We start from the raw sequence: 13,330 nt of genomic DNA, 5'->3' as shown, positions 1-13,330 counted from the left end.
CAGTTTGAGAAACACTTTTGAATTTTAAAACTGAGTAGGGGACCTGCTGAATAACAGAACAGGAGGAAGGAAAGGAGTGCAGGGCAAGAGGCCGGGTTGCAGGCTAGAGGGTTGAGGTTCAGGTGGGTCGGAGCAATATTGACAATCTGGCCAGGAATGAGTGGAAATAGGCTGATAAATATACTGCAGGGCTGAGGGAAAGCGGAAATAAGTGAGCAAATGGAAGTGAGAGTCAGGTACAGGGCGTAGGTTTCATTTCAACACTGGGGGGGGGATATCAGGCAGAGGGTCTCGGAGTCCTCCCCGAGGAAATTTTGAGCAGGAATAAAACCTCTGTAATAGCCCACAAAACCAAGGAAGAGATGTACGTACAGTAGTGGGTGGGGGCCAATCCATCCCAGCTTAGACCTTCTCTGCGTCAAGAGACACTCCCTGTTGGTTCATTACTAGTCCATATCGGGGTCATCCCTATGTTCCCCGGGTCCTATGTTCCCCGCTCGGGGAACATAGGACCCGGGGAACATAGGACCCGGGGAATATGTTCCCCGCTCGGGGAACATAGGGTTAGGGTTAGGGTTAGGTTGGTTAGGTTTCCCCAGTCTCATACAAAGAGGGGAACATAGGACCCGGGGAACATTCGCAGCGCTGTGGAGGAAGGTCTGGCAAAGCGAGGCAAGCTCACTACTAGTCTGTATTAACGGAAGTACATCTCAAGGATAAAGCCTCACATCTGGTGCGTGATGTCATGCTTTGTCCCTCACCTTCTGCTCTCTGTGTGTTGCCGTTATCAAACTCCGTTCGCTTCGGGAAACAACAACAGACTTCGAGCATGCAAGCGGAACGCTGAAAATGGCAACATTTGAAGAAAATGTGGATCGTGCAAAAAGGCAGGCCCCAAACGGTACCAACCACAGTAACAAACCTACATCACACTACATCTGTGTGTTGGTCTTTCTTGGATACTGAGAGAAAACACAAAGTCGCACAGAGCCAATTGACTACTCAGCCTGGGCAGGAAGACCCGCTCAAACCCAGCTGATGGACAGCTCGGCCCTAGGGGGAAAATAAAGGTATAATATGTAAATGATATTATATAAAAAATAATAATAAATGTAATAAAAATAGAGTAATTTATATGCAAACAATAAATAAATATTTCAAAAATATATAAATAAATATATACAGAAATAAATGAACAAATACATGTGAAAATAAAGGAAAATGCTTATACTTATTCTTTTATTTTGTTATTTGTCTTAACATTTACACATTTTTAATTAACTTATTTATTCTTTTTTTTATTTTTCTTTATATTTACACATTTTGGCACTCCTATGGCTCCATACTGTAAAGGCGAAACTAAAGTGTACTGTATTTGCAACGTAGTAGACTGTGTATAAAGTTTACAGTAACTTACTGGTGTAATGACTAACTTAGCCTGTAGGTGGCGCCTGCTGACATGAATAAAACTGCGGCGCTGCAATTGGATGATGTTGAGCTCTCGCTTCCGTATCGGGGACGTGTCTGTCAGGGCCAACGTTGTGCCGTCAATCACTCCACTCGCATGTTTTGATTCTTGAAAGTTACTGTCAGTGGACTAGCTGTAAAATGTCCACTTTAACGCAGCCTGCAAATGACCAGTATGTTTTCCGTCGACGGGAATTTGAAGAGCCGCCGTCTGAAAACCAGAGAAGATGGCAAACACCTCCACATGTCCCCGGTCCAAGGCAGACAGCACTACAACACCAGCGACACCGGGTAAAGCGAAAGCACATTAACGTTAACAAGCTAGCTGTAGCCCTTCTTTAGATTTCAAGCTAACTGTGACGCCCTGACGCAGGACATTCATGGACCAAGAGTCGGGAGTGGTTCCACTGTGTTTGAGCTAAACTCAGTGAGGTCCCGTGGTAGTAAAAGAGCTCTTTAGTTTAACTAACGTCAAGTACTAGCTACGACCCCAGTTTTAACAGTTTAACGTTAACGTCAACGGTAGGATATATCATATGTAACAAACGGATAATAACACCAGCGCCTGAACCAAACTCGAATTAAAAAAACCTGACTTAAATGTTTATTTTCAAAGGCAAGCGACACATACCTAATAAAAACATGACTTGTCCATATTAATAATGAACAGGATCAAGTATTCAATTCGGCATGGTGTAATACATACAATAAAATACAGAAGCTTCTACACACCCAAGTAAGGGATGGCTTCATGTTATGTGTCGGCGGGGCAGTACAGCAACTTTAAATACAACGCATTTTCAATGTAGTTTGGTGGCATCATGTGACACGGCCAAGCCTTTTCTACATGTAGCTACGGTTCAGTTTGTTCCGGTGGGGTGAATTTGGTCTTCACCCAACCTACTGTAGCACGGCTTTACTACTTTTTTGAGTTCAGACAGCTAGCACCAAACCACAATAAAGCCTTGGTGCATGTTAGCCTATTAATTTATACGATAACGATCTGTTTTGATAGAATTATTGGATAACTGGATCTTTTATTATGTTCCTACAGTTCCCAAGTTTGTGATTGCACAACAATTTTGCTAGTTGTTGGATGATTTTAAAAACTGGGGAGAGATTTACATTGTAACTAAAAGCACTATCTTGCTACTCCTTCATGCTAACACGTTTTTAACACACACCATTGATTGATAGCAGTGTGTTGCTATCTTTCATGTATATTAAGTGCTATTTGTAATTCACAGTGGTAACACCTTCCCAGAATGAAAGTACTTTTTGTGTAGCCTGTGCAGCCTTCTAGTAGTCAATTTCTCTTCCTGCCTGTGGCGATTTCCTTATGGGATGTGAGCAGTTCAGAAAGACAGCAGGTGGAATGTAGCCTATTAGAATAGAAGGAAATACACTTTATTGTCCCCGAGGGGAAATTTGTCTTCGGCATTGTGCTACAATGTGTTGCTTCAAAACACAAACATGTACCAGAGAAACCATTCGATCCTAAATCAACACTAGACATCTTAGGACATAAATGAAGGACATGTTACGGGGAGGCGGAGGAAAGAGGACCCAAACGCAGAAATAGGCAGGCAGGCGATGGTTAAACACAGGTTTAATGACCAAAAACTGAGGAGAGCAAACAACGAAGGAAGTCCTGAAGGCACAGGCAAAAAGGTCCAAAATACAAAAACCAGAATAGGGAATCCAAAGACAAGGGAACAGGCTATGACACGCTGACAGGACAGGAACACAAACTGACACAAACGATCTGACACCAGACAAAGGAAACACAGGGGCTAAATAAACTAGGTAACGAGAAGACGCAAGACAGGTGACACCAGGGCTGGGGAACAGGTGGAGCACATCAGACAATCACACAGGCGGGAAAACACAAAGTAAAGCTAGACAAGACAAGACAGAAAACAGACTATCAAAATAAAACAGGAAACCAGAACAACAGACATAACATAACATAGCTTTATTTGTATAGCGCCTTTCATACATCGATTGCAGCTCAAAGCATACAGCAGACAGGAAATAACTAAACACAGAAATATACAGAATAATGCAAAAAAAAACAACAGAAAATGTACAAAACCATAACAGGACACATGTGACTGTACAGACAAAACAACATCTTAAAAAGAATGAAAGTGCTATGTGCACAAAGTGCTGGTGTATTTATTGCTCTTTGCCCTGTTGTGCTAAGATTTACTGTTGGGAGTTCAGCGGCTTGATAAAGGTCGGGATAAACGATAACTTAATTTAGTTTGTTTTACATCCTGGCACACAGAATCTTCTCCCTGATGGCAGAAGTTCGCTCTTCAGGAAAGAGAGGGCGTTGAGTCTGCAGTCACTGTTTACACTCGTTTCCCTAGAGCAACTGTAGTGTGTACCATTGCTGCAACAACAACAAAAGAGAACCGTACAAGCTGTTTGTAGCTGCATCCATACTTGACATTTCCCAGAGTCTAAATATAGTTAATGGAGTAAATAACAGGTTAGATAAGGTGATAATCAATCATTAACTGCCCCTCCTAAACCTGAAGCGTAGTGATGTCACTTCTAGTCAGTGTACATAGTGAGGAAACGGCCCCACTGCTTTTTACAATGCATTCTGGGAATTGTCTAGGGAGTTAATGCTTTAATACGGAAGTCACTGTAATTACTGTTGTTTGACTTTTACAGTTTACTGTCAGCAACAAGGGCAGAATTCCAGCTGGGAACTGTGTGACCTTGTGTTTTACTGAAAGCTTTCCGTCAGCAGATATGAGAGAGGTCATGATAGTTGTACTGAGGGTTCTTCCTGCCCCCCCCCCCCCAATAGGTTTTAGCCAGCACTAAAGGAAAATCACCAGGGCCTTTACTGTACGCGGACCAATCATGTTTACTGTCATGCGTAGTTCCCGCATGACAGAAATTCAGGTGCGTGTCCACAAACTCGCACGTCGACAACTTGCGGAGTTTGCACTGGAAAAGACAGAAGTGGTGAAGACCATACACCTAGCTTTAAGAGGAACACACCGACTTATTGAGACCTTGTCTCCATACATACCCTTCTCATCTCCGTGCGTGTTGTAACTCTGTCTGACGCCCCCACCGCTAGCCTAGCTTAGCACAGATCCTGGAGGTAACCGGCTCCATCTAGCCTACTGCTCCCAATTGACAAAATAACGCCAACATGTTCCTATTTACATGTTGTGATTTGTAGAGTCACAGCGTGTACAAATTAGGGCTGTTGGAACGAATTCCGAAATTCGAATATAATTCGAATAGTAAAAAAAAAATCAATACTATTTGAATGCTGAAATCACTATTCAAATGTGACTTTTTAAATGAATATGTTGGCTAACGTTAGCTAATCTCCCTCTTCTCGCCTTGGCCTACCCGGATGTGTCACTCATGTCACGTCTTATGAACAATAACTTAGCGGGAGTGAGAAACACAAGGCATTGTGAGGTCTAAGCTAACGTTACGTACCGAGTAACGTTAGTGCAACATTACGGAGCTAACGTTACGAGTGACAGGCTGCGGCTGGAAATCGTAAGAAGGATGGGAAATAGTTTTAACATGACTTTAAAATCGACTTCCACCGAGCCAAAGTGCTTATGTTAACATTAGTTAGCCCGTTCTTGTTTTCTAACTGCGTCGCGAGGTACAGTAACGTTAGCGTAGCTGGGAGCTTCATGAAGACAGTTAAATTAACGTTAGCTGCCCTACAGCTGTCAGAGTTAGCTTCTACTTATATATTACCTTCTAATAGCTGTGTTCTCAGTAACGTGACAATCTGCAAGAAACAGGTTGCTTATAAATCACTAAAGTAGTAGTGACAGCACCGTTTGGCTTAGTTATTAATGCCGTTAGCATCGTTTGTTACTTACCTAGCTAGTTTATGACAAAATGTTTTGACTGTGCTTTCTAACATGATGTCATTGTGCTAACCGAGCACCGTTAGCCTTTACAACAGAGCTTGTTCACTACACTTGTTGATAATGTTTCATTCCAGAGTTCTCTGTTGATTTGTGTTTGTCGCTGTGTGCTCGTGGTGGAAAATGAATGTAAACAGAGTTGCGTGCAGGTCTCCTCAAGGCCAGGCTGATGTTGAAAGCCCCTCTAGTGGACGGAACGTATACAATATATAAGCCTGAGTAGCGTAGCTAGTACATATTATTTTACAGGCTGCAATTGAGCATTAAATATTCGAATATTATTTGAATATTAAAAAAAATATCAAATGGAATTCGAATGGTATTATAGAGGAAGATTGACAGCTCTAGTACAAATAACAAGGTCACATGAGACACAGCCATCTTCTAACCGTATACAAACGGGGAACTATATTCTCAGAAGGGCGAAGCACTGCTACTTGGGCGGAGTGATTAGCGCAACACCTGAAAAGCACCGTTGTTACTCTCTGAGCAAATCACTCCGCCCAAGTAGCAGAAGTGGGATACGGTGAATAAGACAGTCTCAATACGTCGGCGTGTTCCTTTAAGAGGAACATGAACCGTTTAGGAGCTGCTCTGTTCATAACTAATGGGGATAGTATGACCTAATGCTTGCGTGGGATACATTCATGTGCATTTGTAACCCCATGCCGAACTTTGTCTCCACAGGTAGACGGCAGCCAGACCCGACCCGGACCTCCCACCGATCCCGGCGCCAGATGGCCCCACGTGGACGACCCCACCACCAGAGAGCCGCAGCTGGACGACTGCGAGCGCATGGGGACTCTGTTTGGGATGCTCAACAAGTGTCTGCGGGGGATGGGCTTCAGCCAGATGTACTTTGGGGACAAGATCGTGGAGCCCGTAGTGATAGTGTTCTTCTGGCTGCTGCTCTGGTTCCTGGGTATCCAGGCCCTGGGACTGGTGGGAACTCTGTGCATCATCATCATCTACATCCAGAAGTAACGAGAGCGGACGATCCGAGTGGGAAGCCTGCCCGTTTTCTTTGTTTAATGCTTTACATCCGCAGGACTCATTTCACGCTCATTTGGATTGGAATCTGCAGTGAATCTGTGCTTTTAGAAGAGGAGCGAGTGTGGAGAGGGCCTGCACTGCTCCGTAGCGACGGTGGCTTTAAAAAAAAGGTTTCTAGAAACGGTTTGAAGCTTGTTCAGTCGGAGCAAATGCAACAAGCTATGTCCATTCTTCAGGATTGTCTGGCCTGTAGCGTCTCCCTCAGTGACAGGAGTGGTGTCGTCCTGCTGCTAATAGTATTGATCAGCTGATTTAAAAAAAAAAAAAGTAAAGAAAAAAAAAGAACAGGAAGACACTGTGGGAAATGGTTTGTGTCTGTTTGAATCAGAGGCGACAGAGTGAAGGAGGAGTCCCAGCACTCAGGAAACAGAAACTGCACACACCCCTGTGTGAAGGGTTTCACTTCAGAAGACGAGAGATCTTTGCTAAACACGCTGTATGTGTGATGTGGTGTGCAAGTGCAGCAGTAATGCAACTCCAATTATCAATCACCACGAGTAACATTTATGAATGTAGAGCTGGGCGGTATGGCCTTAAGTTTATATCACGGTATAATTTAAAGCACAAACGGGAACCATATTTATCACGTTATATTTCTGCATGGCAGCCATTACTGTACTCATAACTGTATTACTAGGACATCACATAGTACTGAGTACTTCCACCATTCGGATATTTGTCCGTTGGGCTTTCGGTTATCAATTTTGTGATTCGGATATTGGTTTGTTTGTTTTCAATATTGGAGAATAACAGAATCATTGAAAAGGAATACCTTTTAAATTAAACTGAAAGCCACATGTTGCAGCACACTCCCCAATCTGCTCCGTGTGAGAGGCCAACTCCTGTTTTCCACTAAGCGCGTCTGTGCTGCGCTCCGGTTTAGCTTCCGGTCTCTACAAGTACTTTACAGAACAGTCACGTGTTTATTAGCTAGTATCTACCTTCCACTCCAGACACTCCTGCTAGGGCTGCGCAATTAATCGCAATTGTATCGAAATCGCAATATGAACTAGTGCAATATCCAAATCGCAGGGTGGCGCAATATTTGTTAAAGGTCCCATGGCATGAAAATTTCACTTTATGAGGTTTTTTAACATTAATATGAGTTCCCCCAGCCTGCCTATGGTCCCCCAGTGGCTAGAAATGGTGATAGGTGTAAACCGAGCCCTGGGTATCCTGCTCTGCCTTTGAGAAAATGAAAGCTCAGATGGGCCGATCTGGAATCCTCCTCAATAGCATTTAAAGCTACAGACACAGAAATGGCACATCCTAAGGAAAGCTCATTGTGGGACTGGCTCTAGTGGCTGTAATTCTGCACCAAGGCTGAATTTCGGGAAAGAGACTTCAGATACAGTATTAGGGGACCACTAAGGTCTATATAAAGAGACTTCAGATACAGTATTAGGGGACCACTAAGGTCTATATAAAGAGACTTCAGATACAGTATTAGGGGACCACTAAGGTCTATATAAAGAGACTTCAGATACAGTATTAGGTGACCACTAAGGTCTATATAAAGAGACTTCAGATACAGTATTAGGTGACCACTAAGGTCTATATAAAAGAGACTTCAGATACAGTATTAGGGGACCACTAAGGCCTATATAAAAGCATCCAAAAATCAGCATGTCATGTGACCTTTTAAAGGCAAAATATGTATCAAACCTTCTGAATGAAGTATTCTGCTGCAGAGATGTCCCGGCCTACAAATCCTATCATACAGACTGAAGAAAAAATCTTTGTTTGGTACAGATCCTCGCCAAAATCACACTATAATCATTTTAATTTATTTCAATGTTAATAATTTTCAATGAAAATGAGAATAAAAACGATCATTTCCTCCAATATCGTGAATCGCATCACAATATCAGTCAAAAATAATCAAAGTAAGCTATTTTCCTCATATAGTGCAGCCCTAACTCCTGCCATTAAACTCCATGTCTTCTCTTCCCTGGCCTTGTCTTTATAAAAAAAGATCTGTGATTTTTTTTTTATTATCCCGGAGGAAATTTGTCTCGGACAAACAAACAATATCTGCCGTTTTAAAGAATTCAACACAACATAGTATATACGATATCGTGGGGTGTCTGGTTGTCCCGTTTGACTTCCTGCCCGGCTGTCCAAAACGGCTCGCGTGAAAATAGACCTGCCGCGGATCTTTAGCGGAGCGGAGAGCCGCTTCACGCACGCTCCCGGGACGAGCCCTGGCTGGTGGATTATCAAGCATTGAGTTGAATGGCTGCGATTGCTGGTGTGGGGGGGGGGGGGGCGCATCCGGAACACAGCGCAGACACGCCCGGTGGAAAATAGGGGTGACTTGTTGCTCTCGCTACCAATATTAGCTGCTCCGTTTTTACGGCTAGACGCTAGTAGGATTGGGCATCGAGAACCGATTCCTACTTGGAATCGTTTCAAAAATTACGATTCCAGTAGAATCGTTTCTTTATTGGAATTGTTTGGAATCGCTTGGAGGATTTGGTTTCAAATCTGATAATGGATTCCAAATTTAACATGCGCAAGTTTTGGTTCCCGTAACGGCCAAGCGCTTCTTGTGTTGCAGCCTTGGAGCACAGTAAGTGGCGCTCTAGTCTGGCTTTATTTTACGTTGAAAAAGCCCGGTAAAACTGCAACCCACCATTGAATCAAAATAAAACTTTCCTCTTATTTGTGAAATAAGCATGTGACCCGTTTCACCACCCTGTCACTGCCCGATGTGAGTCGAGTGCCGATGTGAGTCGCGCATGCGTCACTTTGCGACAAGTAGCCTCCAAGATGCTAACGGCTATTTGAGCTAACGCACAGACTATGAGCTAACGTTGGCGATCAAACAAACATAGATAGCTAAAACGTTTTTGAAATGACTGCTGCTGCTGGCTACAAGTTAGCAATCAAACACAATAAAGGCTGTCACTTGAATGGCGTTTTGAGCTAACGTTAGCAATCTAACAATCAGATAGCTAAAACGTTTTTGAAATGACTGCTAGCTAAAAGTTAGCAATCAAACACAACAAAGGCTGTCACTTGAATGGCATTTTGAGCTAACGTTAGCAATCAAACAGTCATAGATAGCTACAACATTTTTGAAATGATTACCATCTTCTGTTATTGTATGTAAAGAGAAACGTTCATTATTTTATAGATTTCACAAATTTCAGTAACACACGTTATGCAGTAAACTGTTTAAATCTGAGCATGCCCAACTCACATCTGCGCTCGACCAGAGCCGGTCTGACTCGGCTAACATCGGGTATGACACGTTATGCCGTAAACCGTTCAAATCTGAGCATGCGCGACTCACATCGGGCAGTGACACACCCCTCAAAGAATCGGAATCGAGAATCGATAAGAACCGGAATTGAAAGGAAGAATCGCAACAGGAATCACCCAACCCTAGACGCTCAGCTAATTTATACAGTGTAAACACTAAAAAACACCGCATCGCTACCCCGCCCGTCTCCATCTCCACCGGAGAGAGTGGAGTTACAAGCAAGCAGTCCAGTGTGTGCAGAGGTCTGATTGGTTATACTGTATCTTCCTTTCAAGGGAACTAACACACGTCCGGTATGTAACTGGTGGTCTTTCTCATTCGTGGAAAGATAAATTGGGATAAAACTTCCACTTTGTATCGTGAACTAAATGTGTTCGACAGATACAATAGGGTTCTTGTGGAGCGACTAAAACTAAACCTTTATACTGATGTAGTATTCCAGTTTATCTCTGCTACTTTTGCGGAGCTGCAGTGTGATTTCATAGATTGCCAGTTAAACTGACACGCTGAAACTTAACATTGTTGCCGCAAAACAACTACACTGAGTAACCGACGTTCACAAAGTTTCTGCGTAGAGCTATCAGTATACTGATACCATATCAACATATCGGACTAAATATTGTATCGGGGTTGTTGTTGTTTTATGAAGTACTTTCAGTTTGCAGTCTGCATAACATTAGTTGTATCTATCAGACCGTTTTAGTTGAGTGCAATTAACACAAAATGCCTTTTTTAAATCATATCTCACTCCTCATACTCAAAATCCTTTTAAAGGTTTTCATATCATGTGGAAGCCTTCTCAGGCTCAGATGTTCTTTAAATAATCAATATGTCCACAATCACAAACACATAAATCCAAAGCTGCAAATGTCATCTACAGAACTGATGATTGTAGCATAAAGCTGCAACATAAATGTGAAAAAAAAGTGAGAAAGGGTATGAATACTTTCTGAATGTTCACCATTGATTTGTAATGTTAAAAAAAAAAACAACCTAATATCTAACAGTATGAGAGTATCTGAAGGTGGATTTTTCTGGTAGTCTCAGGTAGTTTTTAAACGTTGGGACATATCTGAACCCTTCTATTATTTGAACGTACAGATGTCCAGGTTAACTGACCACACACTGTTGTAGAAGAGCTGACCTGTAGTCACCACACTGATTTTAAAGTTTACTGAGCATTAATAAACGTTTTCGGACAGTGTAACGCTTATCAGTTGAATTTTCTAAGCACAAACGGACATTTGGAAAAACAGAAAAATGGGTTCAAATATCAAATTTTTCATTTTTTTCCACCTTGACAAATTAATAAAAACTGGATCTTTAAACTGTTTTTCCAATTTTCTGTTTTTATTCAGAGGATCAGAAATTGAGAAAATTACAAAATTGCGTCTGAGCTCCAATTATTCAATACTGCGATGGTATTCTCTCCCTCTACTTTGCGGACTAAGCAGGACATTAACTGCATATGGACCAAAAAAAAACAAACACACAAGACTTTGGGGTCAGAGGTGCAACTGATGGTTTTGAGTTGGGGGGGACGTAGCTAGGCGGAACGAGGGAGAGAATACCATGGCAGTATTGAATAATTGGAGCCCAGACGCAATTTTGTAATTTTCTAAATTTCTGATCCTCCGAATAAAAACAGAAAATTGGAAAAACAGTTTAAAGATCCAATTTTTTGATTTGTCAAGGCGGGAAAAAAAAAGAAAAATTGGATATTTTAACCCATTTTTCTGTTTTTCCAATTGTCCGTTAAGTGTTACACTGACCGTTGTCCAGGGCAAACCCCATCGCTGATGGTGATGTAACATAAGAAAGTTAAATGACTTACTGTCGACATGCTGCATAATGTCATGTAAAAAAACAACTAATTCATTACTATGAACATAAATTATTGTTGACAAGGTGTTTGCACTTTGAGTTTTATGCATACCTACTGAAGAAATATTGAATCAAAATGTGATGCAAGTTCTATGATTAAAAACTAAACTTCCTAAACATGTTCTTTGGCTGTCATTGAGGTCTACAGAAATGTCTGTTATTTACAGTGTGTGCACTGTTGGTTGGATGGCTGTAAAGACCATACCAGTGACTATAAAGTTGACTACACTCCCCATGTGAAGGACAGCGCTCTGCGATTAAACATGGCGTTGTAACCATGGGGATTCTGCGCACTACTGTATCCCTGCCGTACAGAGTGACATTAGCTGACTGTGGTATCATATATCTCTAATCACAGGTCGATTTATAACTAGGGATGCAGTGAATCCAGATTTTTGGGGTTTGACCGAATACCGAATCCACTGGTTAAGATTCTGCCGAATACCGAATCCTCCTCCCATCCTCGGTCCATTAACACAGTAAACCCATTAATGAAGTAAACAACGTCCACATTTTGGCTGCTGTCTGTAGATTCCTTCATGTACAACTCGTATTCTTTCAGATGTTTCATACGCAAATGTTGTAACAGCTTTCAAGAAGATATCTAAAAATGCCCTTAGACCTAAAAGGGTTCAACACACCCACACAGTCCTGAGAAGAGGTCCATCAGCCAGATTAACTGAAAACACCTGTGTGGCTGTTCAGAGCCTTTAAACCGTGAAGATGGCCTCCCTCTGCACTCATTCCTCAGCTGGTGTCCACAGATAATTTTTCCCAGATAACACACAAACTAGTTCTCGCTTTTCCCAAGTCGTGGATAGCTCCAATAAGCTCGAATAATTCTTTAAATTAACACAAAATAAGTACTTCTTAAATTAAGTTTTTCACGTCAATTCTAAAATCTACCAAGTTCAATCCCCTTCCATTTCTTTAAACAGTTTGTCTTAATGATACATTCCTGTAACTACAGGCAGAATATCGTCTCCACTTCCTGGAGGTCACATGCACGATCCCAAATGTGTACAAAAAACATTTTGTATAATCATATGGCAAGAAGAAGAAAGTAACGCTCTATGACACCAAGGTTGCTGACCTCAGAGGACGGGCAGATTGGCACGAGACAGTAAAATGTCTCCTGACATCAGCGTGCTCTTTGCCTCAGGAAGGGCAGAACATCTCTCGCATACATGAGACCACACTGTTTGACTTTGACGGCAGGTTTATGTTTAAGAGAACCATAAAGATGACTCAGAGATAATGCTGACAGGGTTCACTTAACAGACTCAAATATAAATACAGAGCACATGAAATGATACAGGTAGGTACACTGGACCTCACACACTGTTGTGTAACATCCATTTGTAATTTGAGCTTATATGCATGTAGCAAATCCTACTGAACACACTCATATTTACAAGCATACACGTATTTACAATTATATAAATATACAGTCCGATACAACCCCTAAAAATGTCAAAGTGACAAAATTGTAAAAAAAACAACAAAAAAACGAGGTATAAATTGAAAAAAAGCGACAAACATTTAAGAAAGCGTCAAACTTTGTGGGAAAAAGTGAAAAGAACGTTGAGAATAGTGACAAAAACAGAAAGACGACAAGAATGTACAGAAAAGGAACAAAAGAGTTGAAAAAAGTGACAAAGGCATCAAGAAAGTAAAAAAAAAAGAGATAAGCATGTCAAAAAAAAACAAATACACTGAAAAAAAACATAAA

At 41.7% G+C, this 13,330-nt stretch overlaps 1 protein-coding gene across 1 annotated transcript; it reads left to right on the top strand.

Moving 5' to 3' along the window:
* Window positions 1-1,502: 1,502 nt before the first annotated feature.
* On the top strand, window positions 1,503-6,733 carry fam241a (family with sequence similarity 241 member A). Its single transcript, XM_031321275.2, has 2 exons — window positions 1,503-1,758; window positions 6,081-6,733. Exons 1-2 carry the CDS (start codon window positions 1,609-1,611, stop codon window positions 6,375-6,377), a joined length of 447 nt encoding a protein of 148 aa, XP_031177135.1. The 5' UTR covers window positions 1,503-1,608; the 3' UTR covers window positions 6,378-6,733.
* Window positions 6,734-13,330: the final 6,597 nt, after the last annotated feature.

Source organism: Sander lucioperca, chromosome 18 (assembly GCF_008315115.2).
Source record: "Sander lucioperca isolate FBNREF2018 chromosome 18, SLUC_FBN_1.2, whole genome shotgun sequence".
NCBI classification, from domain to species: Eukaryota; Metazoa; Chordata; class Actinopteri; order Perciformes; family Percidae; genus Sander; species Sander lucioperca.
The sequence above is the reverse complement of the archived record's forward strand: the minus strand, read 5'-3'. Positions and strand labels throughout refer to the sequence as shown.

Bases quoted from the DNA above. Each gene is read 5' to 3' on its own strand.
- fam241a (XM_031321275.2), top strand. From the start codon at position 1,609: ATGTCCACTTTAACGCAGCCTGCAAATGACCAGTATGTTTTCCGTCGA. The intron at 1,759-6,080 runs GTAAAGCGAAAG...TTGTCTCCACAG, and splicing joins TACAACACCAGCGACACCGG to GTAGACGGCAGCCAGACCCG.